Source organism: Strix uralensis, chromosome 2 (genome assembly GCF_047716275.1).
Source record: "Strix uralensis isolate ZFMK-TIS-50842 chromosome 2, bStrUra1, whole genome shotgun sequence".
In the NCBI taxonomy this organism is placed as follows: Eukaryota; Metazoa; Chordata; class Aves; order Strigiformes; family Strigidae; genus Strix; species Strix uralensis.
Genome location: NC_133973.1, coordinates 138,307,601 through 138,333,865, shown reverse-complemented (window position 1 = coordinate 138,333,865; position 26,265 = coordinate 138,307,601). Strand labels below are relative to the sequence as shown.

Sequence of the window (26,265 nt, the reverse complement as noted above, 5' to 3'; positions counted from 1 at the left end):
TCACATCCTTCAGCTGGGTGCAAACTGTCCTCACCGAGGTGATCACAACTTCTTTGGGTGGCCAAAGACCTGCTTATGGCGGATGTTCTTGGTCTGTCCGAAAGCTGAATTTGTTCCGGCTGTGTCGGGTGGACAGTTACCCCAGCTCCTTGTTCAGACCTTTCCGAAACGGCTGCCTGAAATCTCTTCTCCAAGCTGTGACCTGTTTGCCCTTCTCGTTGCGCAGGTGGCACACTTTTCCAAGTATGGCTTGCAGGATTCAGATGAGGAAGAGGAAGAGCATCCTTCCAAAGTGGACACAAAGAAGCTAAAAACTGCACCTGCGCCGCCCCCAGGGCATCTGCCACCCCAGCAAATGACCCTAAACGGCAAGCCAACGCCTCCGTCTCAGGTAGAAGGAGGACAGTGACTAAAAGGGAATTCATAAAATGAAATTTGAAGAATAGCTGGTGCCGAGGGAGGGGTTGTTGAAGTAAGGAGTAGCCTGGAAACCGAAGAGCAAAACCTTACCCAAAGTTGCACTAGTAGTAGCTCTTCTGACCTCTTGATGAGTGTTTGCATGTTCTTTTTCATTAAGATACTTGACATCTCATACTGGGGATATGTGGGGGATGGGAAGGCTTTAAACCCTTGTTTCTTGTTTAACTTCTGGTCTAGATTGAGTTTGGCATATTTGCACCACTTACAGAAGAAAAGTTGGTTTTTGTGAATATTGAGTATATGCTATAGAATTATAACGCCTTGTGCTGCCTGCCTTGAGAATGACATTGTGCGCTAATTTGACTCGACCATCATTTAGTATGCAAGACTGTACGCTTTATATTTTAAGAATGTGCTCTATTTTTATTAAAAATTACTTTTTTAAGGCTGGTTATATGCTGGATTTTTAAGTGTATTTGGGTTGGATGTGACTGCTTCTAAAGCTCTGTAAAACATCCCCAGCAGTACGCCTCTGTCTGACCCAGGGAAGGTAGCGCTTTAGCCAGTTCATTGGTAACCCCTTTAAACCTCTCAAATCTTCACATTCCGTTTCATGCAGTCTCTCAAATCTTTACATTGTTTTGTGCAGTCTCTCAAATCTCTACATTTCGTTCCGTGCAGTCTCTCAAATCTCTACATTTCGTTCCGTGCAGTCTCTCAAATCTCTACATTTTGTTTAATTTAAAATCAAAACTTCATTTTTAAAAAAATCCCTTTTACATGAGTTTAAAGGTTAGTCTAGCTGCAGCTGATACGCTTTTCCAAATGTGACAATATCCAAATGGCAATATCCAAACTAATTACATTTTCCAAACGTAAGTAGTTTGGGGATTGTCAAGGTAAATTAGGAGCTGCTTCATTGTGGGTGAAAAAACAGCCTATTTGGAAAGCATCCTGGCATTGAGGGGATGGAATATCCTCTTTATACCAGGTGTTAATGGTAAATGTTTGTGAACTACCTGTAGCTTTTTGAAGTAACTTGTAAGAAAACACAAAGCAAGTGCAGAAAGCAGAATATTTTTTTTCTTTTTTTTCCAAAACTGGATTCTCGATTGCCTAGGTGTGAAAGTTAAACCTTCAGCAGGTTAGGCGTGCCGGAGGGCTGAGCAGCTGGCCAGGACGTGCTGAGGGGGTTTTGTTGCGGTGTGTGAGCAGGCTTTCTGCTTTACCCTTCGGTACTCTGGGAGCGCGGTGCAAGGCGATCTCCGAGCTGGCGGCTCGCCGAGGCGTGGACCATGTGCCACCGTGCCGCTTGGCGGGTGCCCAGTGTTCGTGATGTCTCATAGCACGGGGAAGCAGAGGAGGAGGGTTTTATTTCTGCATCTCCAGAGTCAACAGCTTAAGAGGCAGTACTGTCACATAGGTCAAACACTTTATTGTTTTCCTTTTTGTTGTTTGTACGGGGTCTCGTTCTTTCGAAACCAGGAGGTGTTACAGCAGCGTTTCCCTTCGTTGACTGATGGTTTTGTGTAACTTAGAGCCCTCTGGACAAGGGTCTGTTCCTAGTGTCGGGAGACAGAACAAACCACACTTCATCACTGCTTGTGCAAAACAACAGTTTCATGACTGTTGTGGTAGGAAGATACTAAATAACTGAGAATTGGTTTTAATCTTACATAGTCTGCGAGCTAGTTATAACCACTGCAGAAGTGGCTCTGTGTGAGCCATTCCAGCCCCGCCGCTTTGGGTCGGAGGGCCCGAAGCGAAGGTCTGGCGGCAGCAGTTCACTGAAACACCTTTCGGTAGAGCCAGCGGCGCGAGTCCTGACCCCCACTGACAGCACAGTCCACTGTCGGTACAGAAGGTTCTCCTGTAGCCACAGCTGAGGTGAGCTGCCGCCTCTTCTACGGATTCTGCTTCGGCAGGACCCCGCGTAGCGCACCGCTGCTGCTTTATTGCTCCTCCTGCCTCAACCCGCTAATTAAAACTTGCCAGTTTATCCCACTCTCATAAGGTAGATGGCTGAAGTATTTGCATTTTGAGCTGAACGTGTGGCTGTCGAACAGCCTCACCTGTCTGTACTGCTTCCCAGTTTCCCTTCTTGTTCAGATTACTGGGGATCAGAGCTGATGTTTTAAGCAGTCAAAAATATTGGGAATATGTGTCACTTATTCAGACCTGTCTTACAGATTCAAAAGTAGTTGGCAAAACCTTGCCCGGGTTAATTAACCTCTTTGACTTGCATACCATTAACTAAGGTTTTTGTTTCTGAAAATAGGAAAAACATCAGCTTCATTGCCCAAACCCCTGAGAAACAACATAGCATGGCTTAAAAGCTTGCCAAACTCTTGGCATGTAAAGCATCTGAAAATAACATTATTTAGTCTGTAGGAAGCATTTAGGATCTAGAGTTGAGGTGTTTTTCTTCCCTCACTAGCTTGAATATTAATGAATTTATTAATGTTGCAAGGTCCCCAGGAAATAGTTACACCAGGGACCTGGCTGCATTAAAGCACAATGAAGGGAGTAGTGAAACTTTTGTGTTTCTAACCATATTTTGACTTGTAAATCTGTTCCACATACTGCTGGCATGCTCAGATACCGCCAGCTAATGCTCCTGCCGTGTCTGCCGTTAAGTTCTATCTTTACAGAACCCCCAGTCTAATTTTATCTGCCTCATCGGATAACCTTCATCGCGTTTCTTGGCAGATTCTAATGAGCTAAGAAGCAGCCATTTGAATATGCTCTTAAATTCCTCAGCATGATTTCCAGTGCCCTGTCTGCCGCGGTTTCCTTGCTCATATATTTGCATCGCTCCAGAGTGTTGCTTCAGCAGTCTGTTCGTGGTTGCTTCTGGAAGCCGCGTGAGCTCTAAGCGTGAATTTTTCACAGGATGCTCATACCTAAGCAACAGGCACTGGTTAGTCTGGTGCACGACCAGCGTGTGCTGGTTTGGGATTTGACCCCCTCGGGAACCACCCCAAGGCCATTCCGCTAACGTGGCCTGGGCCAGTTCCTCTCGGGCCAAGTGCCTTTTTTCACCTGGCCTGTGAGCTGCACAATACCAGCAAGGACTGGCCCCCTCCAGGGTTTTTTGTCCTGTCAGACAGTTCCTGACACCCGGTTGAGTGGCTCACGGCGTGCTTGGTGCCACTGAGGGGGCTCCCCACTGTCCCTGCGGTTGGCGAGCTGGGCGGAGGGGGCATGAGGACAGCAGCCAGAGTTCGTTTCTGATGTCTGCTCCTTGGTTGTGCCAGCTGAAGGTTTTCTGGCCCTGCCTGGAGTGTGACTCCAAGTTGTCCAGAGCGATGAAAGGTGCGCAGAGGTCACCTCCAGCTCATCGCAGAGGTGATGCCCTGTGATTGCCTTCAGAAAACTCATCAAGCTGATTCTTCCTCCTGCCTTGGACTAGCAGTAGAGTTGTGAAATTGAGCTGCAGATTGGGAGAGAACTACTGTATTTAACTTTTGAACTGCTCACGTGCTAGCAATAAGTAGAATATCATTGGAAAATCCCTACAATTTTCCAGTCCAATGTCAGTTATGTCCTGGTTTAAAATATAAAAAAAAATTGTTTGACACATGCGTGTGCGCGCACACACCCTCTGTGACACAGTCTTATGTGATCTTGCAGGGACTCAAGTCTTAAAAACTTCTACTAAGTTCTCTGTGAAATATAGACTCGATGTTTTTAACTTGTGCTACCTCACAGTTGGGGAGACAAAGCAGGTATTACAGTGACTCATCTGCTCACCAGCACCAGTGGTACCACAGTTAATGCTGGAGAATTGCTGCTTTTAAACTGGTTTCTCAGTCGTCTAGAACATCCGAGGCACAGGAAACTTTGTGTGATAGCATCTTGAGTGAGAAGGGGAGGAAGGCAGAATGCACAAAACTCTTCCTTTTTGTTGGTCGTATGCGAAGTGGAAAGCTGAAGAATAGTTTCTTAAACTGAATGGCAGAACTCTGTAAACTTCAGGAGGGCGTCCCTAAACCGTGACTTCTCCTTCGCTTTAACTTGCACTGTTACAACTCTGAAGAAAGCGGGAGTAGGTTATAGATACTCATCCCTAAACTTAATGTGGAGTCTTGACACAAGCAAGGGAGTACTCCGCTTCGTTTGCAGGTGATTGTTGAAACTTCCAATAGTCCTTCTCGGGGAACTGTTGCAATGTGGTGTTGTCTGACGTGGCCTCTGCCTGTGTCCGCAGAGCCCGGAAGTGGAGCAGCTGGGCAGGGTGGTGGAACTGGACAGCGACATGGCGGACATCACCCAGGAGCCTCCCCAGGACTTTGCCGTGGAGGAGAGCGCGGTAGAAGAGCAGGAGGCAGTGCCTGCCTCCACTCACATCGCGTCGACCCTGGGGATTAACCCCCACGTCTTACAGGTGAGGCTCCTGCAGTTTCCCCTCCCTTTCGGAGAGGAACATGAGCCAGCAGTGTGCCTGGGTGGCTAAGAAAGCCAACGGCATCCTGGCTTGCATCAGCACTAGTGTGACCAGCAGAAGCAGGGAGGTGATAGTCCCCCTGTGCTCTGCACTGGTGAGGCCACACCTGGAGGGTTGTGTCCAGTTTTGGGCACCTCAATCCGAGAGAGATCTCGAGGGGCTGGAGCGAGTGCAGAGGAGGGCAACGAAGCTGGGGAAGGGCCTGGAGAATAAATCCTGTGAGGAGAGATTGAAGGAGCTGGGACTGTTCAGTGTGAGGAGGAGAAGGTGAGGGGAGACCTCATCACTCTCTGCAGCTCCCTGAAAGGACGTTGTAGAGAGGTTGGTGCTGGTCTCTTCTCCCAGGGAATTAGTGACAGAACAAGAGGGAACGGCTTTAAACTGCAACAGGGGAGGTTCAGACTGGGCATGAGGAGAAAATGTTTCCCAGCAAGAGTGGTCAGAGAGTGGAATAGGCTGCCCAGGGAGGGGGTGGAGTCCCCATCCCTGGGTGTGTTTAAGGGCCGTTTGGATGAGCTGTTGGGGGATGTGGGGTAGGGGAGAACTTTGTAGAGTTGGGCTGAGGGTTGGACTTGATGATCCCGAGGGGCTTTTCCAACCTGAATGATTCTGTGATTCTGTGACTCAGTAACGTTTATCACTAACTTCTCAGTTTACCTCCCCAAATGTATTTGTATCCAACTTGTACTAAACTATACATTGCACCTGTAGTGTGATTCAGACTTACTTCAGACTCCTGTGTGTCTGTGGTAAACAGCCAAGAAAAGCTTCATGCAGAAATGAAAGTCATCTTAAGGCTAGACTTCAGTTCTCCAGATTCTGAAGGGTGGGCAACATGATAAGCTAAACTACTACCCAGCCAGGACCAGCTAAAGTACTGCCCTGCCTCAGGACCAGCTTGTGGCAACCAGGGTCATGACTGGGGGTTTGGTGATTTTATTTGTCGACAGGATGGTACCTGCAACACTTGCGGGCTTCTGCCTGTGTTTTTGATTTGTAAGGAAAAAATAGTGGAGTTATTACTTAAGCTGAAAAACAAGTAGATAGAGCTAAGATGTAAGAAAACATGATTATTTTAGGACTTCACACCCATCCTAACAAGTACTGTGACACTGATTTAACGAGTAATGTGTAGAAGGCTTATCAGCTGACGAGCTTGCCTTCGGTTCCCGACTGCGTGCCTTCGCTGTTACTTGAAATATTGGTGGCTTCGTTTGGTCACGTGCAGCACGTAGAAGTTCTCTTGGTTGGGAAAGGAGCTGATGAGATCAGCTACCTGCTGCTGTGAGTGATCGATTGCTAACGAGCAGGCTTGGCTTCCCACTTTTGTTTAGATTATGAAAGCTTCCTTGCTTGCTGATGAAGATGATCTGGATTTGATCCTGGATTGTTATGGTGGGAAGCAACCTGTGAAGATGGATACTTCTCAAGAGATCTGTTCGCCGAGGCTCCCTATTTCAAAATCACAAGGACAGAAAAGATACTCAGGTATTGTGAGAAACCACATTTTGCTTGAAGAAAGAGTTTAATGCTGATATTAACAGGCAAAATGCCATCACTGGCTGAACATATGGCAGAACAGTTGGGTACTGGGGTGGGTTAGCTTTGGCCAGCAGCCAGGTGCCCACCCAGCCACTCTCTCACCCTCCTCAACAGGATGGGGGGAGAAAATTGGATGAGAAATGGGTTGAGATTAAAACAGGGAGATTGGTTTGCTTGTGACAGTAACTGGTAAGCAGTCTTGACCTGACTAAAATGAATTTATTGCCAGTTAAAATAGTTCTGGGTAGTGAGAAACAAAGACAAAACAACACTTCCCTACCCTGCCCCCCTGCCCTTTCCCAGGCTCAACTTCCCTGTTCCCAACTCTTCAATCTCCTCCTGCCCATTCCAGGGGGGTGGCAGGGATGGGGAAGGGGGGCTGTGGCCAGCCCATAGCAGCTCCTCTCTGCCACTTCTCCTTCCCCACACTTTTCTTTCCTCTGTTCCAGCAGGCACCCTGTCCCGAGGGCTGTGGGGGCAATACCTGCTCTGATGCCTGGAGCACCTCCTTCCCTCCTTCTCTGACCTTGGTGCTTCCACTCCTGTTTTCTTTTGTTTTTTTCCCTGCCTGTGTGGCATTTTCTGCCCTTCAAGATCTCACAGAGGCACCATCAGCTTTGCAGATTGGTTCAGGGCTACCACAAGTTCCCCTGATGGGCTCAGCTGTGGCCTGTGTTGGGTCTGGTGTGGACACCAGCTGTGTCCAGCACAAGGCAGCCTCTGGCCTGTTCTCACACCTGTGGCCCCCCCACTACCAAAACCTCGCCACTTACACCCAATACATCTACTAACTGGTGATGTCAGTAGGGATAATACCTCTTACAGCAAGTATGGAGTTGCTTCCTGAATTAAATGGGCAGACCTGAGATGTCTCTGTGGGGACAGTTTCAGGCCTGTTTGTGTTAGTAGCAAACAGCATCTGCTTTCCCCATGAGATGCTTCTGTTCCACTGGTTTAACTATGCCAATATCTGTTAAATTAGTCCCTTCTTTGGAAACTGCAGGTTTTGGGGTGAGGCTGTACTGTTCTTGGTGTAATACCACATGCTTATGTTTGGATAATGCAAAGCAGGCTGTGCACGGTGGGCTTTTCAGTTCTCGGTACTGCAAATAATCCCACTTAGCTATGCCTTACCATCACAAACCGGCAAATGTTTTCCCTGGCTGCTCAAGAAGTACTGAAATACCTTAGAAATACCAGAAACATACTGAAAAGTGACTACCCCCGTCACTTAAAACGTTCTTCCTGCTTCTTCCCTCTAGTTGGTGGGCTGCTGCAATCCAAATTTGCTAACATCATTTTCCAGTCACCAAGTGCTACTCTGCAAGATTTGAAGGGACCGAGGACTTTGAGCAGCCCCCCCGCTGCCCCTTGGTCGGCGATTTCTCCGTTAGCGCCTGCGTTCCCCGTGCCACCGGCGGTGCCTGAGGTACAGATGAAAACTGTTGGCGTCCGCAGGCAGCAGGGGCTGGTACCCCTGGAGAAGTCCATCACCTACAGAAAGGGGAAGCTGCTGATGGACATGGCGCTCTTCATGGGGCGCTCGTTTCGTGTCGGTTGGGGACCCAACTGGACTCTTGTCAATTGTGGAGATCGGCTGAGTAGATCAAGTGAAATGGAAGATCTTCAGTGTGAGTCGGTGGAATATGGATTCCTGCCAGCGCCTGTTGTTCCAAAATCGTGAGTAGTGGTTTCCTTTGGGATGGTTCTGACATACTCTCTCCATTTCTGACAGAATTGTAGGTCGATAATCCTTCTGATTTGCACAAGTGGTGCAAGATGTGTGACCAGCAGAAGCAGGGAGGTGATAGTCCCCCTGTGCTCTGCACTGGTGAGGCCACACCTGGAGGGTTGTGTCCAGTTTTGGGCACCTCAATCCGAGAGAGATCTCGAGGGGCTGGAGCGAGTGCAGAGGAGGGCAATGAGGCTGGGGAAGCGCCTGGAGAATAAATCCTGTGAGGAGAGATTGAAGGAGCTGGGACTGTTCAGTGTGAGGAGGAGAAGGTGAGGGGAGACCTCATCACTCTCTACAGCTCCCTGAAAGGACGTTGTAGAGAGGTTGGTGCTGGTCTCTTCTCCCAGGGAATTAGTGACAGAACAAGAGGGGGAACGGCTTTAAACTGCAACGGGGGAGGTTCAGACTGGGCATGAGGAAAAAATGTTTCCCAGCAAGAGTGGTCGGAGAGTGGAATAGGCTGCCCAGGGAGGGGGTGGAGTCCCCATCCCTGGGTGTGTTTAAGGGCCGTTTGGATGAGCTGTGGGGGGATGTGGGGTAGGGGAGAACTTTGTAGAGTCAGGCTGAGGGTCGGACTGGATGATCCCAAGGGGCTTTTCCAACCTGAATGATTCTGTGATTCTAAGATCATGTTAGTCGTGAAGATTTCCTTCAGGTTGCTACTTTACAAAAAATCTGTATCTCAAAGACCTGGAATACCGGAGTAGTCATTTTCTTAACAAGGCAATAGCACCATCGTCCAGCAAAAGGTTAAAGAGAAAGTTCAAAATTGTCCAGGAAACGTCTAATCTGCCACTGATTCTCCCTGAGGATATCTGCCTTAGCTAAGAAATTGCTTGTTTAACATCTGAATTCTCAGATACCTTCAGTTCTGCTTGTCTGTAAAGCAGCACACAGGCCTTCTCTGGGCTGTGGAGCTCCTACCTGAACTGGGCTGGAGTGTAACTACAGATGTTCTCCCCTTTCAGTCTTCCAAAAGGCTTGTTGGGTCGATGTTCTCCAGCATACCTGGTTTGCTGGCAGATTGAGGCACTCTCACAAACGCGCTGGGCTGTGGTAAGGTGTGCTAGTTGCCTTTTGAGAGCTTGAAGCACTGGGTGGAATGAGGTTTATGTGCCAAAGTCTGATTTTTTTCAGTCCCAGACTGCATAGGCAGGTTTTTCGTATGTCACTGTTGACCTTGGATCACACTGTCATGGTGTTAATTAGGACAGGCTGCACAATGCAGCCGCTCTGTGATGGCTGCAGCTCACTTGCGTGGAGAACAGTTCAGAACATGACTACCTGTTTTGATGATCTTTTTTTCTCCAGGCTCTCGGAATCCTCTTTCAAGGTTCATGTGGAGAAGCTGAGCTTAGAACAACGGAAGATGGACAGACGCAAAGAGCTGTACCTCATCCCTCTGGAGATAAAGCTGAAACACAGCACTGTCCATATGGATGAGCACTGTCCTCTCCTGGCGCCCAACCCGGGAGTTTCTGCCATCCACAACTACGCTGACTGGGTTAGGAAGGCAGCCGAGGATCCCGCTGGGACTGAGAGTGAGTATGGAATAACTCGTTTCACAATGGGGATAATCTGGAAAACTGCCGAGTTCAGATGAATTCCAAGTTGCATCTGAGCGGTGAAGTGGGAATAAAACAGAAAAACTGACTGTACCTCAGCGTTCTTTCTGAAAGCATAAACATGGTTGGTGGCATCTGGGGGGCTTGCTGACTTCCCACATCGACTGGTGACTGTGGGATATCCTTTAAGATACCCTACAAGGTTGCGCTCGTAATCTTCCATGAGTCCTCTCTAAATATTCTTCTGTACATTTTCCCTCCTGATGACTCTGTCCTGACAGCTGTTGTGAAACACTGGTGCTTGGCATGGACTTTATGTGAAGCGATTTGGGGGAACTTGAAGGAGTTAGAAGCCAGCTTGGAGGAGCCCAGCGAATACATCCTGGCCCTGGAGCGCAGGAAAGCCTTCTCTCGCTGGCTGTCGGAGACGGCGGCGGCACGGATTGAGGAGGAGGTCTCTCTGTCCCGCCACGGCAATCACGTGGAGGCTGTGTTCAGCTGCCTTACTGGGAAGAGAATCGGTGAAGCTTGCAGGCTGGCGCAGCAGTCGGGTAAGATGCTTAAATCTCTCGGCTTTTTGGGAGAGGGAGACACATGAAGAGAATTTAAACTTTGAGAGCCGATAGTAACCGACCACTCTGTGGAGTTTTCCCTCGTCAGACAGGGGTTAAGGTGGGGGCTCTCTGCTCCCTGCCTGAGTCACGCTTGCCTGTCAGCTCTCCTCGAGTTAGGAAGCGATGCTGTGTTGCATTTGGAACTGTTTTTTTTGTGTCTCCTTTGGATGGTTTTTAATTGGCTGTTATTCTTAATTGAGCTCCTGTTAAGCTACTTCATGTTTGTTTTAAAACTGTACGTTTCCAGAGCCTAATGGCTACTTGCATCTTGGTCTTTTATGTCACCTCAAATCTTAAAACTTCTCTGTTCATTTGTGTCCTTTGGGGAGTCTGTCCTTCCCATTCCTTTGCTTTCCCCCCCCATCCCCATTCTAGTAGGTGCATGAGTGCTTTATTTGATAAGAAATTGTGCACAAAACCCCGTGGTGCAGCTGTAGGCTGATGGGAGGGTGCCCCACGACTCAGGAGGAGGTAGCTGTGGCCCTGCTCGGTGGGAGGATTTGCCTGACGCTCTGCTGTCTCCTGTGCAGGCGACCACAGGCTCGCTCTGCTCCTGGCCCAGCTGGCTGGTAGCCAGCCCCTCCGGGACCTCCTCACCATGCAGCTGGTGGACTGGCACAGGCTGCAGGCGGACTGCTTCATCCAGGAGGAGAGGCTGCGCATCTTCGCTCTGCTTGCTGGGAAGCCGGTGAGTTCTGTCACTCAGCTGTTCTGTCTTCCCCTTCCTGACAGCAGCACGCTCGAGCTCTAACACTCCACCACAGCACGTGCTACGCAGCAGGAAAGGTGTACAGGACCTGTTTGTTTTATTAAATAACCTTGCGCTGTTGTATCGTGTGATAAATTTAACTAAACTTGGTGATTTGTTTCTTCAGGTGTGGCATTTATCAGAGAGAGTAAGTGTCAACGTGTGCTCGCTGCTGGACTGGAAGCGTTGCATGGCTGTCCACCTCTGGTACCTGCTTCCTCCCACAGCTTCCATTTCCAAAGCACTTGCCATGTACGAGTCAGCGTTTCAGGTAGGTCGGTCATGCCTGGGTGAAGGGAGATCTTACTTGGTGCCACCGACTGTCCCATGCTGCCCCGAGACCTCTGTGAGCAGCCAGGGATCGCTGCGGAGGTGCCGAGCGTGGAATTGCATACGGGTTTGTTATTTCAGTTGTCGTAGCATGAGATTCCGTCCCTGGCTTTAAGGATGAGCTTTTCAGCAGCGCAGTTTGATAGGAATGCTCCTTCCCCTGCTGGAATTGGGAGTAAAGCACTGGGGTTGAACTTGCTGGTAATTCTGGTCACTTGAGCAGCTTGGGCCCTGCTCTTCAGGGGCGCTTCAGGGTGTTCCAGTAGCGACTTACTTGAAGCGACTTACATGAGCCAGCAGTGTGCCCAGGTGGCCAAGAAGGCCAATGGCATCCTGGCTTGTATCAGCACTAGCGTGGCCAGCAGGGACAGGGAAGGGATCTTACCCCTGTGCTCGGCACTGGTGAGGCCGCCCCTCGATTCCTGGGTTCAGTTTTGGGCCCCTCACTCCAAAAAGGCCATTGAATGACTCGAGCGTGTCCAGAGAAGGGCAACGGAGCTGGTGCAGGGTCTGGAGCACAGGTGTGATGGGGAGCGGCTGAGGGAACTGGGGGGGTTTAGTGTGGAGAAGAGGAGGCTGAGGGGAGACCTCCTGGCCCTCTGCAACTCCCTGAAAGGAGGGTGCAGAGAGGGGGGATGAGTCTCTTGAGCCAAGGAACCAGCGCCAGGCCAAGAGGGAATGGCCTCAAGCTGCGCCAGGGCAGGGTCAGACTGGCTCTTAGGAAGGATTTCTTTGCAGAAGGGGTTGTTGGGCGTTGGAATGGGCTGCCCAGGGCAGGGGGGGAGTCCCCATCCCTGGAGGTGTTGAAGAGTCGGGCTGACCCAGCGCTGAGGGATCTGGTGCAGTTGGGAACGGTCAGGGTGAGGTTCATGGTTGGACTGGAGGAGCTTCAGGGGCTTTTCCAACCCCGATGATTCTGGGATTCTGTGAAGCACATCTCCCACTGATGGAGCGTTGCTGGGTGTTTGGCAGTGAGACAAAACTAGGAAGGTGGGCAGCGACCAGCAGCAGGGAGGCCGCTGGGGCTGGGTAGCCAGTCAGTTTTCCCAGTGTGATGATTAATACTCGGCTACCTGAGTTCTAAACCGGCCTTTGCCCTGTTTGTTGCCCTTGCTGTTTCTGCAGCACACGTGGAAGCTGTCCCCCAGGCTGCATGCATTATGCAAAGCCTTGTTTGTTGCTGTAGAGCTGTCAGCCTCTCTGTACAGAAAGACAAAGGGTTCTGTTGAAAAAAGTGTTTAATCATTTAACTAAAGATAGTTCAGCCCTTGATCTGTAATGCCTAAAGATAGGCCAAGCACAGCATCGAGTCTCGTGACTTCTCATTGATGCGTGCTGAGTGCTGCAGGGATATTTAGGGTTCTCTTTGTAGGTAGTGTGTCAGCAATAACGTGTTCGTCGCTTCGAAATACCAAGCTTTAGTTTTGTCATGACTTGACCTGAAGATAATTCTGTTAGGGTAGAACGTGGGGGTGGCCTCACTGCAGCCCGATGATGTGGAGGAAAAGCAGCTCCGGCTCGTTTCCAGAACCTTCCGTAGGAGGGCTGAGAAGGAAACCAGCAGGATGCGGAATGCTCTTCCAAACCCAGATCTGTGAAAATCCCAAGAGGATTTTGGTGACCCCCGAGTGGTTAGGTGGTGTGAAAGACAATAGTTCTGCAGTTCAGCGCCCTGGAAAACGGTTCTTGTCGACTCGGTGCGTTCCGTGCCGCTCGCTTGGGCTGTCCAGGCTCTGCTTAGCCCCAGAGGGAGCGAGAGCTTGCAGGGCTGCGCTGTGCTTCCATCCCTCGGCTCACGTATGGTTTTCCAGCTGTAAAATCATTCAGGAAACACGCTGTGTGTATGGGAGAGCTGACTATACCTCCACGTGGCAGCTTTCAAGAGCTCAGTGGGGGATGAAACGAAGCCTGCTGAAGCATTCTGGGTTTAGTTTTTTTCTTTTTAGGGTTCATGTTAGTAAGTTTTAACTGCAGTGCAGTAGGATGCACCACGTTGGAGCAGAAAGCGTGCTGCTGAGCCTGCCGAGCTGGGTGGGATTCAGATCTGTCCAGAGCACTGGCTTTAAACTTGCTCTTCAAATTATTTCTTTAGAACACACCGGAGTGTGAAAAATACGCCTGCTGTCCTCTGCCTCCTTACCTAGAAGATTCTGGTTGTGTAACTGAAGACGAAGATAACGCAGGAAGACCTTTGAGAGACGTCTGTTTCCATTTGTTAAAACTCTACAGTGACAGGTAAATGGGTAAATAGTTCAAAGACGACTTAGAAAAGCCCTGATCAGTCAGTGACTTGTTGAATTCACAATCCAGGGGCATGAAATCAGCTTCAGTGTTTACCAAACCACTTGCAGTAGCCAAAAATCTGCCTTGTGTGGACACCCGTGGTGACGCTGTCACTGCTGGCAATGGTACAGATGATGAAACTTAAGCTTTGGAGCGTGTTTGTGGTTTTATTTCCTTACGTGTTTTCTGTGTCTGAAGAGCGCTGTAATCTTGCTTCACCGTAGTTGCCTTTGAGGCACTGAGGAATCTGCAAGAAGAACACATGCAAAAGAAAAGATTGTGACAGTCTGGCTGCAGACCTAAGAGCAAAAGGATTTTAGCAGTTACTCCTATCTTTTTAAAACAACCAAGCAAACAAAAAAACCCAAAACCCCACATAAATCACATACATGGAATAACTGGAGGTGGGTGAAGGGCAAGAGCTAAGCAGCACCGATTTCTGATTTTATGTGGACACGATTAGCTCTTTCTGTTACAAATCTCTTTCCCTACAGGCACTATGATCTTGACCAGCTGCTCGATCCCAGGAGCATAACGTCTGACCCTCTGGACTATCGCCTCAGCTGGCACCTGTGGGAGGTGCTCAGGGCCCTGAATTACACCCATCTCTTCAAGCAGAGTCAGGGCGTGCTCAACGCCAGCTACGCCGCCCAGCTGGAGAGCGAAGGCCTTTGGGAATGGGCTGTCTTTATACTGCTGCACGAGCCTCACACGCAGTGAGTAAAAGATTGTATTTTCCTTGAAAATAATGCGATTGCTGCTTTATGGACCTGCTGCGTAGACCGTAACTGTCACGGCTTCTCTCATCTTGAATTGGAACTGCATGGCTGGAGAACTTCATGCCACGAGTGAAAATTGTGTGCTAGGATTACAAAGGGGCATGAATAATTCTGCTTAGTTAAATGTCTTGGTAGATGTTAAATCGGGTTATATTGTAATGACTGTAACTCCTGAACTGTGCCACAGAAGCAGATCTCCTCGTCGTTTTGATACCCGGTGGCCGCGTGGCTCGTCTCCGGCTCGGCGAGCTCGCCACGTTCAGGAACGTGTCCTGAAAACATCATTAAAGCAAAATATCGTCAGTGTTCCCACTGGAGCTGAACAGACGGAAGCGTGTTTGAGAGGAAAGCTTGGGAATCGCCAAAACGCGCATTCGGCTTCTGTTGTGAAATACAGACTTCACAAAGAGTTGTTTTAAACTTGTGAATCGTACATCTTCTGTGCAGAGGTGTCTCCTGCTGTTAATGTTGACAGCCACCATTAACACATGGAAATAGAATTTTTTCCAACAGATAACTTCAAGTAGAGCCTGTATATTGCTTCTAGGGGCCTGGCTTATACTTAGATGTTTTTAAGCTTAGAATATTTAAGATCTTACAAAACACTGGTGATGGCTTTTCTTAGTGGTTAACCTGTACTGAAGGAATTCAGCTGATTTTAGAGCTTTCCTTAACGTCCTACAGTAGGGCTGTTGGCGGCATGGCGAGGCTGGCGCTTGCTACGCCCGTGCCTCCCCCGTGGCCAAAAAATACAGTGCAGCCCTCGGCTGCTGGTATCGAAGTGTCTTCTGATGGAGGGGTGTGAAGGATTGCTTGCTGGGGTAACGCCTCGTCCTCTCTTCCCCAGCACACGGGAGAAAGCAGTGCGGGAGCTCCTAAACCGGCACTGCGCGCTCGCCGAGACCCCCGAGTCCTGGGCCAAGGAGACGTTCCTGACGCAAAGGCTCTGCGTCCCCCCGGAGTGGATTCATGAAGCAAAGGCGGTTCGAGCGAGGATGGAGGGTGACAAGCATAAAGAAGCCCTCTTCTTGTTCAAGGCTGGGCACTGGAACCAGTGTCACAAGCTGGTTGTCAGGCACTTAGCCTCAGGTGAGTCTGCTCTCCTGATTTGTTTTATTCTCCTCCGAACGGCGCACACAGCCGCAGCCAGAGCAGATGTCGCTGGGTGTTTGGTGACAGGAAGGGGTAGGGCTGTGCTGCTAGCAAGGGGGTTAGAGTGGCTGGCTGTTCCACAACAGCTCTTGCTTGCTGCCTGGCGTGATAACTCCCTGAAAGGAGGGTGCAGAGAGGGGGGATGAGTCTCTTGAGCCAAGGAACCAGCAGCAGGCCAAGAGGGAATGGCCTCAAGCTGCGCCAGGGCAGGGTCAGACTGGCTCTTAGGAAGTATTTCTTTGCAGAAGGGGTTGTTGGGCGTTGGAATGGGCTGCCCAGGGCAGGGGGGGAGTCCCCATCCCTGGAGGGGTTGAAGAGTCGGGCTGACCCAGCGCTGAGGGATCTGGTGGAGTTGGGAACGGTCAGGGTGAGGTTCATGGTTGGACTGGAGGAGCTTCAAGGGCTTTTCCAACCCCGATGATTCTGGGATTCTGTGATGGTTCTTCACTGCAGCCGCGTGAGAAGGGCTCAGCCTCTGCACATCCCCCTTCCTGGGCCAGAGGTGCCTCAGGGAGCGAGGGCAGCGGTGGCGTTCTCACAGCCCCCATCCTGTGGGTGCCCCTGCTCCAGGGAGTGGGGTGCCCTTACACTGGTGGGGTCAGGGAGTTACAAAACTACCCGAGAGTGCAGTCCCTCGGTTGCTTTTTTCTTTAACAATGACTTGTAAGAAACTTTTCTGCTCTGTTACTGATGTGCTTGTTCTCTCTAGATGCTATTATTAATGAAAACTACAAGTACCTGAAAGGATTCCTGGAAGATCTTGCTCTTCCAGAGCGTAGTGCACTCATCCAGGACTGGGAGGTGGCAGGGCTGGTCTACCTGGATTACATCCGTGTTATTGAGATGCTCGATAGGATTCAGCAGGTAACAAACTAAAACAGTTGTGGGTTGTTTTTTTTCCCTACAGTTTGGAAGCTCACAGGGAGTCTCGCTTTTGGAACAACGTTTTACTCGCTGCTCAGTGCCAACGTTAGCGTTTCCCTTTGGCAGACGCTGGCAAACAGAATATGGTGCATCTCTGAAAAGACAGAGGTTTGGTAGATGCTGTCCAAATCAGGTGTGGGCTCTGTCCTGCAGACGTGCTCTCTGGAGCATGACGGGTTAGTGAAGGAGAAGAAACACGATCAGCGGTTAACTAGCTAGTTAGCGGGGAGTCTGCCTGTCAGTCCCCTCTAGTTGAGTTCCAGAATTCCCATTTCCCCCACTCCAGGTGGTAACTTTAAGCAGGTTTTAGTGTAGACCGCCTTCTCTTGGATGGATTTGGTTTAGAGCACGCTCGGCCGTCCGCCGGCGGTTCTGCTGAACCTTTGGGTTACGCGGAGGCTGATTTTTCTTCTTTGCTTCCAGCTGGATTGTTCCACCTACGAGCTGGAGCGGTTACATACCAAAGTGACGTCGCTGTGCAACAGGATAGAGCAGATCCAGTGCCGCAGCGCCAAGGACCGCCTGGCTCAGTCGGGTACGGTGACACGGGGACACTGATAGCCAGCAGCCCCCTGGGGACGCTGGTTTTACAGCCTCACCCTGCCCCTGCGGGCTGTCGGTGTGGCTGTTCCTCAGCCTGTGGGATGGGGAGGCTGTGGGTGGGGAGGTGAGCCGGGGGCTGCTCCAGTACTTACCCTGCCTGCAGCTCTGCCAGGCAAGCTCCTGTCCTTGCTCCCGAGGAATTTCCCCTTGAATCGCTGATAAACTCACTCCAATTTCTGTGAAAAACAAAAATCCTGCCACACTCACTCCTGTGCTTGCTCCCAAGAAATTTCCCTTTGAATTGCTCCTAAATTCACCCCAAATTCTGTGAAAAGTGAAAAAAGAATCCTGCCAGGCGAGCTGCCATCCTTGCTCCTGCGCTCGCTCCTGTGGAATTTCCCCTTGAATTGCTGCTAAATTCACCCCAAATTCTGCAGTAAACAAAAAAAAATTCTGCCAGGTGAGCTCCTGTGCTGGCTCCGGTGGAATTTCCCCTTGAATCGCTGCTGAATGAACCCCAAATACTGCAAAAAAATAAATCCTGCCACGCTCGCTCCTGCGCTTGCTCCCAAGAAACTTCCCCTTGAATTGCTGATAAATTCACCCCAAATTTTGTGAAAAATGAAAAAGAATTCTGCCAGGTGAGCTCCTGTCCTCGCTCTTGCGGAATTTCCCCTTGAATCGCTGCTAAATTCACCCCAAATTCTGCAAAAAAAAAAAATCCTGCCACACTCACTCCTGCGGAATTTCCTCTTGAATTGCTGCCAAATTCACCCCAAATTCTGTGATAAATGAAAAAAAGTCCTGCCACGCTCACTCCTGTGCTCGATTTTCCCCTTGAATCACTGCTGAATTCACCCCCGATCCTGCCGTACCCGAAACCGAGCTGTGCCGCCGCCGACGCTCCCTTTTCTCCCTTTTCTCCCTTCTCTCCCCGCAGACATGGCCAAGCGCGTGGCCAACCTGCTGCGCGTGGTGCTGAGCCTGCAGCCCCTGGCCGAGGCCACCCCGGACCCCCAGCGCGTGCCCCTGCGCCTGCTGGCCCCCCACATCGGGCGCTTGCCCATGCCCGAGGACTACGCCTTGGAGGAGCTGCGCGGCCTCACCCAGTCCTACCTGCGCGAGCTGACCACGCACTGAGCGCCCATCCTTCCACCCATCCTTCCACCGAGGGACAGGTTTTGGTTTTTTTTCACCCTTCGTTAACCCTTTCCCTTGTCTGGAGGATGAACCACCTCTCTGGCCGCACAGGTTTTTCTGTTGAAGTTTTTTAAAAAAAAAAATCTATTCCGTGGGCTGACGCAGGATTTTTTTTTTTGTGTAACCTGGGGGAGCGGTGAGACACGTTGGACCTTCCTGCCTGGCGCCGTGCCCCACCCAGCGCTTTCTAGAACCGAGAAAGCCCGTCCTGCCCATCCTGCCTGCCCAGAGCTGCTACCTGGGGAGGGGGCAGGTCCTTCCCCTCCCGCGGTGGCGGCGCCGAGGACATTTCAATGAATTCTGGGATGGTTCCATGGGCAGATCCCCCCTCGCCGCGCACCCTACCTGACCACGGGTGGGCTTTGAGCAGGGCTTTGTGGTGAAAATGTGCTGGGGGGGGCGGGGGGAGGGAGGGAAAAAACCCCCTTTCGGAAGCGTCTTTTCCTCTTGGTAAGTGGGGAGCCCGCTGCGGCGTTTTGCTTCTCTGTCTCCTGAAGCGAAGCTCCTCGGGGCGGGTGACACCCTCCCCGCTGGCCCTGCTGCGCTCTGGGGCTCTGGGTTTCTGCTGGGAGGGGGCAAATTCTGCGCCGAAAGTGGGGGGAAAAAAAAACCCACCAAAAGTGATCACACACCCCCCCAACTCCGTTGACATCAAGCGGAGCCGCCGTCCCCCCCAGGACCATCCTGCCCGTGACCCCCCAGCTGCCTCCCTGTGCTCCGCTGTGTCCAGCCTCTACTCTTGCTCTGTTTAGAAACCGACTATTTTTGGAAGAAGGAGAAGAAGAAAAAAAAAAAGACACAAAACCAAACCTGTCTGTCGGTCTGCTCTGATTTCAGGGTTACTGCAGCGGCCCCTCCTGCCACGGCTCGCAGTAGCCAGCGGCTTCCAGCCCGCCTGGTGCTGCTTTGCGTTGGCTCACCGAAGGTCTTGATGCATGAGGGTTATATAAAGGTTTTTATTAAAAAAAAAAATATAAATAAATGATCTAGATTATTTTCCTGTCTTTTTGAAAACAATAAATAAAATGTTTATAGTATTCTCACTGTTTCCTTTGCTTTTTACGCAGGATTTGTGGTTGGGAGCCCCGTGGCTGCGTCTCGTGGCTCTTACTGGTTAGACTGGGCTTAAGCAGACTTAAGGGATGGGCTGAGCCAGGAAGACCCTTTGGGAAGGCTGCGGCACCCAGGGAAGCGTCCTTTGGAGCTGTGGAAGAAAGTGGGAACAGCAGGAAGAAAAGCGGAGAAGGAGGGGGGGAGCTTGTGGGGAGCCCCAGCCTGGTGCTGGGCACCTCCTGTGGTGTGAGGGAGAGGAGGGGGTGGAGGCCGGGGGGGTGCTGAGAGGGGATGGTCGTGGCTTGGAACAGGGATTTCTGGAAAGGGGAGGGGTGAGCTGGGGTCCAGCTTCATGGCAAAGGGTGAGAAGCACTTTTCTGTGCAACACAGAACAGCTTCAGGCTGAAAACTGGTGGGGGGGTGTCCAGAAATGGGTTAAATAAACCACAGACGATTATCCTGGGCTGGGCACAAATCCACACCCCAAGGTGGGGCGACAGCGGGTGCCTGGCCCTCGCTTCTGGAGAGGGGGCTGGGGGGGTCCTGCCCCCCAGTGAGGGGCACGAAGCAGCAGCAGTAGGTGGCCCCGGGCGCATGGCGCGGTGCGGGGAGCCAGGGCAGCCTGGCTGCGCCTCTTCCATTACCCTAATTGCGTCTCTGCAAACCCAGCTGCTGCCCTGGGCTGAGGCCGGGACACGGGGCCAGGGATCAATAATTCACCGCCTGGAAACAAAACCACCAGCCTTAAAACCGATCGGCGCCCTGCTTGGCATCTGCTGCCGGGGATCGGTGTGGGAAAGGTGCCAGGGAGGGGCCGGGGGGGAGTGGGAGTCAGTGGCCTCCCCCACGGCCGGAGCTGGGGAGACGCTCCTGCACCCCTGTGGCAGGGACCTCTGCCACTTGCTGCTTCGTCTCCTGGGTCATGTCCCTTAACCTCCCAGGGTTTGTTCACAATGGGAATAATCTTCCCTTTCCTTGCTCTTTAACTGAGACCGGACACCGGGATGTCCGGCACCACGGTCCCTCCGCCCTGGGCCCCACAGCATCCACCCTCAGCTCTTCCCACCACCCCCTGCCACGGCCTTAGTGGGCTTCAGCGCCCCCCACGTCTCCCTGATTTCCACCCTGAGGTTTCCTTTTCCAGCTTGCTCTGAGCCAGGATCGTGGGGAGCAACCCCCAAACCCTGCAGCCCCCCAAGCCCTGAGGCACCTGGAGACGGTGGTTTCCAGAGCACGAAGCCGCTGGCGGCTCCAGGCAGGCAGAAGCTCCAACAACGCGGCGAGGAGCGACCTTGTCCCTGCCTGCTCCAGCCCACGGCACGGTCCTTGTCACCACCCAAACCGCGTCCCCGCCCCCTGCCAGGTCCCAGCTGGAGACCCTCCATCCTCCCCCCCCCCAACACCTCCACCACCACAGGGCTCGCTGCACCGAGACCGTCGGTCCCTGGGGGGGGCCCTGTCCCCCCCCGCCGCGTCCCAGCCCTGACGTCACCCTGGCGCTCGCAGGCAGCACGGCCCCCCCTCCGTGTCCCCCGAGATCTGCACGGGGCGGGAGCGCGGCGGGATGAAGCCCGGAGCTGGCCCTCTGCTCATCCTCTGCCTCGTCGGCTGCCTCCTGGCCCCGGGTAAGCGGCGGAGGGGGCAGCGAGGGGTGCTGACCGCCCCCCCCCACCCTGGGCCCGGGGAGAGGGTCCCCCGAGCCCTGCGAGCAGCGGCAGCCCCGCACATCAGGCAGCCCTGAGTGGGGGACGGGGTCGGAGGGGTTGGGGAGCTCGGGCTGGTGGCGAGGAGGGACGGGGGTCCCCGCATGCTCCCCTAACTCCACTCAGCTGGTTCCTGGGGGTCTCTAGGGAGGGGTCTGACTGCACCCTCAGCTGTAGCCCCTCCAGCCCCGCTCTGGGTCCCTGCAGGCTGCCAGGGGGCTCAGGGCAGATTCGCCTACAAGCTGCTCCACGACCTCTTTGCCAACTACTCCAGCGCCCTGCGGCCCGTGGAGGACACAGAGCGGGCACTCAACGTCACCCTCCAGGTCACCCTCTCCCAGATCATTGACATGGTGAGTGGCACCGGCACTGGCGGCCCAGCTCGGCCAAACCGGGACCCTCCCCGACACATTCCTGGCCGTGGCTTAGCGGGGCTCTGCTCTCCCCCAGCGGGTCCTGCTCATCCCTCGAAACTAGCCAGGACCCCTCAAAACCAGCCCAGCTCCCCTCGGGTCAGCTCAGACCACTTGAAGACAGCTCAGGCCCCCCCAAAACCAGCAGAGCCCCCCGCAGCATGGGCTTGCATGAGGGAACTGGGGGGTTTAGTCTGGAGGAGGCTGAGGGGAGACCTCATGGCCCTCTCCAGCTCCCTGAGAGGAGGGTGCAGAGAGGGGGGATGAGTCTCTTGAGCCAAGGAACCAGCGGCAGGCCAAGAGGGAATGGCCTCAAGCTGCGCCAGGGCAGGGTCAGACTGGCTCTTAGGAAGGATTTCTTTGCAGAAGGGGCTGTTGGGCGTTGGAATGGGCTGCCCAGGGCAGGGGGGGAGTCCCCATCCCTGGAGGGGTTGAAGAGTCGGGCTGACCCAGCGCTGAGGGATCTGGTGGAGTTGGGAACGGTCAGGGTGAGGTTCATGGTTGGACTGGAGGAGCTTCAAGGGCTTTTCCAGCCTTGGTGATTCTGGGATTCTGTGACTCAGATCTCTCCACCCCCACCCCAAAAGCAGCACCCTCGAAGGCAGCTCAGCCCCTCCAGAACCCTCGCAGAGTGTTGGGGACTGACGGGAGGGTGTGGGTGGCACCAGGGTCTGTCCCCTGCACCCACCCGCTGCCCTCGGCAGGACGAGAGGAACCAGGTCCTCACCACCTACCTGTGGGTCCGCCAGGCCTGGCTGGACGCCCACCTCGCCTGGGACAAGGACACCTACGGCGGCATCGACAGCATCCGCATCCCCAGCAGCTACGTCTGGCGGCCGGACATCATCCTCTACAACAAGTGGGTTGTGCTGGACCGCCCCCCCCGCCCCCAATGGCTCCCGGAGCTGGGAGGGCTCAGGCTGGGACTGGGGAGGGGCTGCATGGGAGGTATTTCCAACCTTGGGGCTGCACGGGGAGGGTCCCGGTGTGGGTGATGAGGGCGGGGGGGGGCAGCACCACCGAGCCCACACTTTGGGGGGCAGGGTGATGCAGGGAGGGGACACAGCGTTGGGGGCAGGCGCTTGGCCCTGCAAAGCCCTGGCCCACGTGGGGCTCGGGGCCATCCCGGCCCTACGGCCGTCCCTCCCCCAGCGCCAACGACCGCTTCGGTGGCTCAATGGAGACCAACGTGGTGCTGCGCTCTGACGGGCTCATCATGTGGGACTCGCCTGCCATCACCAAGAGCTCCTGCAAGGTGGACGTCTCCTACTTCCCCTTCGACGGGCAGCGCTGCCGCCTCACCTTCGGCTCCTGGACCTACAACGGGAACCAGATTGACCTCCACAACCGCCTGGACACCGCGGACCTGACGGATTTCGTGGAGAACGTGGAGTGGGAGGTGCTGGGCATGCCGGCCACGAGGAACGTCATCACCTACGGCTGCTGCTCCGAGCCCTACCCCGATGTCACCTACACCCTGCTCCTCCGCCGCCGCGCCTCCTTCTACATCTTCAACCTGCTCCTGCCCTGCATCATGGTCTCTTTCCTGGCGCCGCTCGGCTTCTACCTGCCAGCCGACTCGGGGGAGAAGGTCTCACTGGGGGTGACGGTGTTGCTGGCCCTCACTGTCTTCCAGCTGTTGGTGGCAGAGAGCATGCCGCCCTCGGAGAGCGTCCCGCTCATCGGTGAGCCTCGACAGCACCCAGAACCCTCCCATGGGACCCACGAGGGGATGGATGGGCAGCACCCATGCGAGGGTGGCTGCGGCGTGGGGAGGGGAGGGTGGGGGTCTCTACCCCTTCGCAGCATCCCTGTCCGTTGCCCACGCAGGGAAGTACTACATCGCCACCATGACCATGATCACGGCCTCAACCGCGTTGACAATCTTCATCATGAACGTCCACCACTGCGGCCCGGGGGCCCGGCCCGTGCCCCCCTGGGCCAGGCGGCTCATCCTGCACCACATGGCCCGGCTCTGCTGTGTCTACGAGGTGGGCGAGAGCTGCAAGAGCCCCCGGCGGGCTCTGGGCGAGCAGGCAGACGGAGGGGACGCTGCGGGGCTGGAGGAGACCCCTGGCGAGGGGGAAGTGGGTGCTGAGGCCAGAGGTTGTCCCCGGGACCGCTGCCTGTGCCACCACGATGGGCTGCTGAGGAACGTTGGCTACATCGCCGGCTGCTTCCGACGCCACCGAGCCGCCCAGCGCCGGACCGGCGAGTGGAAGAAGGTGGCCAAGGTGATGGACCGCTTCTTCATGTGGGTCTTCTTCCTCATGGTCTTCCTCATGAGCGTGCTGGTCCTGGGCCAAGCTGCCTGACGGCCCCCTGGACGCACCACCCTGATGCACCCACTGCCCACAACCCCCCCGCCCGCTCTGGGGACGATGGTGGCCATGGGTGTCCCACGAGAGTGGCTCGTCCCTGGCCCCCCCATAGCTGCAGGGTGGGAGCTCCACCAGCACCAGGCAAGAGGAACCTGACAGCGGGACCGCCACCCCAGCCAGGGCCACATCATCCCATTCCACGTCCCACCCAAGAAACCCAACAAAAACCAAATAAACACTGGACTGTGTCCTCCCTCTCCTGCCGGGGGGCTGGGGAGGTTGCGGGGTGTCACTGCCCTGAGGGCTGGCGGGATCCTTCCGTGAATGGGGCTGTGCCCGGCCCTTGTGGCGCCATCTGGAGCTCTGCAGCGGGGGGGGGTGAGTGGGCAGAGCATTTCCCGCGAGGATTGGTGCAGCTCAGGGGGGTTTCCCATCCCCCAAAACAAAGCCCTGTGGTGCCCCGAGTTCTAGCTGCTGCTCCCGGGGGTGCCGGTCCCTGTCTGGCCCCGCTCTGTGTCCCCCCAGCATCTGCTGCCCTACCCAGCCAGAGAGACGCTCCGCTGCATGGTACCTGGGGGCATATAGCTGGTGGGGGCATACCAGGGGGTCGGCCCCTGACCCGCAGCCCCCAGGCTATGGAGGGGATCAGGAGGCAGGGTGCAGGCAAGCACAGCCCCTGCCTGGTCTGGCAGGAGCAGCTCTGGGCCAAGCAAACGTCCCCCTCGTGGTGCTTACGGACGCAGGGCCGGACCGAGGGGACGAAGCCCGGGGGAGCTCGGATCCAGGACCTGGGGGAGACCCGGCAGAGGAGGGGGGGGTCAGCAAGGGACCCAAAGGGGAGGTTTGGCAAAGGGACGGGGAGAAGACGCGTCAAGGTCTGGGTGGAAGAACCACGGCACCAGGGATGGAGAAAAGATCATTTTAATTTTTTCGTGTTTTGAGATGGTGTCACCCCTGTGTGGTTCCCAGCCCTACACCTCCGTCTGCTGTCTCCGGGGTGCCCGTTGCTCCTGTGGGACCAGCGTTGTCACCTTGAGGGCTTGGGGAAGCAGCAGCAGCAGCAGGACTGTAAGCACCATTCCAGCAGGCCTTGAGACACCTCCAGAGCCGGGCACTTCTGTCCGGTGCCATGTTGTTCCTGCTGATCTTGTCCCAATCCACAGCCTCGTCTGTGTCCAGGAGCCCCCGTGGCAGCTCCACTCTCTGCCCATTGAGCCACATTTTGGCTCCTGGCCACAGCAGCTTCGCCTCCACCTCCCTGCAGGTGGGGGGCTGGAGGCCCTCCTTGGGGAGCATCTCATCGCCGCCCGCTGTTGCGACCAGCCCCTGATCATCCTCGGGGTACTGGGTGTGTTCCAACCACTCTTGTGTCACCAGCTCCGCCATGGCAGCAAGCCCGCAATCCGGGATGTAGAAGCAGCTGTCCCCTGATGAAATGGAGCCACACGTCGAGGAGTGAATCCGATGCGGCAGATACAAGCGCTGCCTGGGTGGGACACAGAATAAGCTGTCCAAGGAAACGGAGCTGGACATCGAGGGAGGGCTCAAGGAGTACATCCTCCTGGGTAGCCGCTGCCACAGGTCCTCCAGACTTGGTGCCTTCGCGCTGGCACTGCAGAGGAGCAGAGGGAAGTGAACCTGCTGCACCCCGCCGGCCCCTCTGGCGGGACAGGCCGGCCACGGGCTGAGGGGCTGGGACAGGATCTGGGGTCTCCCCCGGCACTCACCATGTCTCCAGGGTTGGTGCGGGCTCCTTCATTCCTCTCTTTGTTGGTGGAGAAGCTGCCCAGGAAGGAGATGGAGTTTGCTCAGACCTGCCGTGGGGTGTCGGCTGTTTGCAGAGTGCTTGGGGCTGCGATTGCTCAGCACTTGGCTTCTGCATCTGGGCTTTCGCTCTCCTTCTGCAATGTTTCTCCTTTTTCCTCATCCCCTGCAGGACCCCAAGAGCTGGGTGAGACGGGAGCAGCTCTCAGGCCCACACCACAGCCCCCACCACCACCCCACAGAATCCCACCCCCCGGCACAGCGCGGTGCAGCCTCACCTACCCAGAAGCTCTTGGCCCTCGACACAGCATTGCTCAGGACGAGCAAGCAGGTTGAGCATCAGTAGCGGGAGCCTCTGGGCCAGGGTGGGCCCGTTGCCACGCTCCATGACTGTGGGCCCAGTGCGGCTGCGGCCTTTTATACTGGGGCAGGCGGGCGGAGCCCCCTTTGTGACATCACAGGGTGGGCAGAGCCCCCTTTGTGACACCCGGCAGCCCCCCCTGCCACGCCCTTCCCCCTGTGAGGGGCTCAGGAGGGGCTGGGGTGTCCCCCTCAAAATCAGGGACCCCTGTGTCGGCACAGCGCGGCATGGCACGCTTGGAGGCTCAGAGCCAAACCGCTCGGGTCCCCGGGGCCAACGTAGCTGAGAGACCCCGTAGCTGAGGACAGGCCCCGGCGCGTTGGGACGTGGCGCTTTCTGCCTGCCTGCGTGTAACGCCCGAGATCCAC

The 26,265-nt window shown here is 54.4% G+C and overlaps 2 protein-coding genes across 5 annotated transcripts in view; both read left to right on the top strand.

Moving 5' to 3' along the window:
- The window catches only part of NUP98 (nucleoporin 98 and 96 precursor), a 44,113-nt gene extending 24,794 nt beyond the window's left edge, over nucleotides 1-19,319 (top strand). For 3 of the 4 annotated variants that reach the window (XM_074860634.1, XM_074860636.1, XM_074860635.1), the window contains 14 exons: nucleotides 227-391; nucleotides 4,631-4,807; nucleotides 6,202-6,355; nucleotides 7,672-8,089; nucleotides 9,456-9,685; nucleotides 9,991-10,260; nucleotides 10,854-11,011; nucleotides 11,199-11,342; nucleotides 13,494-13,636; nucleotides 14,179-14,400; nucleotides 15,311-15,552; nucleotides 16,325-16,479; nucleotides 16,963-17,074; nucleotides 18,023-19,319. In XM_074860634.1, the coding sequence (XP_074716735.1) occupies nucleotides 227-391; nucleotides 4,631-4,807; nucleotides 6,202-6,355; nucleotides 7,672-8,089; nucleotides 9,456-9,685; nucleotides 9,991-10,260; nucleotides 10,854-11,011; nucleotides 11,199-11,342; nucleotides 13,494-13,636; nucleotides 14,179-14,400; nucleotides 15,311-15,552; nucleotides 16,325-16,479; nucleotides 16,963-17,074; nucleotides 18,023-18,222 (2,790 nt within the window). In that variant the 3' untranslated portion in view covers nucleotides 18,223-19,319. Of the gene's footprint in view, nucleotides 1-226; nucleotides 392-4,630; nucleotides 4,808-6,201; nucleotides 6,356-7,671; nucleotides 8,090-9,455; nucleotides 9,686-9,990; nucleotides 10,261-10,853; nucleotides 11,012-11,198; nucleotides 11,343-13,493; nucleotides 13,637-14,178; nucleotides 14,401-14,650; nucleotides 14,913-15,310; nucleotides 15,553-16,324; nucleotides 16,480-16,962; nucleotides 17,075-18,022 lie in introns of those variants that run through there. The other variant, XM_074860638.1, reaches the window with a different exon arrangement.
- Nucleotides 19,320-22,029: 2,710 nt separating this feature from the next.
- LOC141940304 (neuronal acetylcholine receptor subunit alpha-10-like) lies at nucleotides 22,030-23,812 on the top strand. Its single transcript, XM_074861094.1, has 3 exons — nucleotides 22,030-22,310; nucleotides 22,604-23,136; nucleotides 23,282-23,812. The coding sequence occupies exons 2-3, from the start codon at nucleotides 22,629-22,631 to the stop codon at nucleotides 23,764-23,766; spliced, it is 993 nt and encodes a 330-aa protein (XP_074717195.1). The 5' UTR covers nucleotides 22,030-22,310; nucleotides 22,604-22,628; the 3' UTR covers nucleotides 23,767-23,812.
- Nucleotides 23,813-26,265: the final 2,453 nt, after the last annotated feature.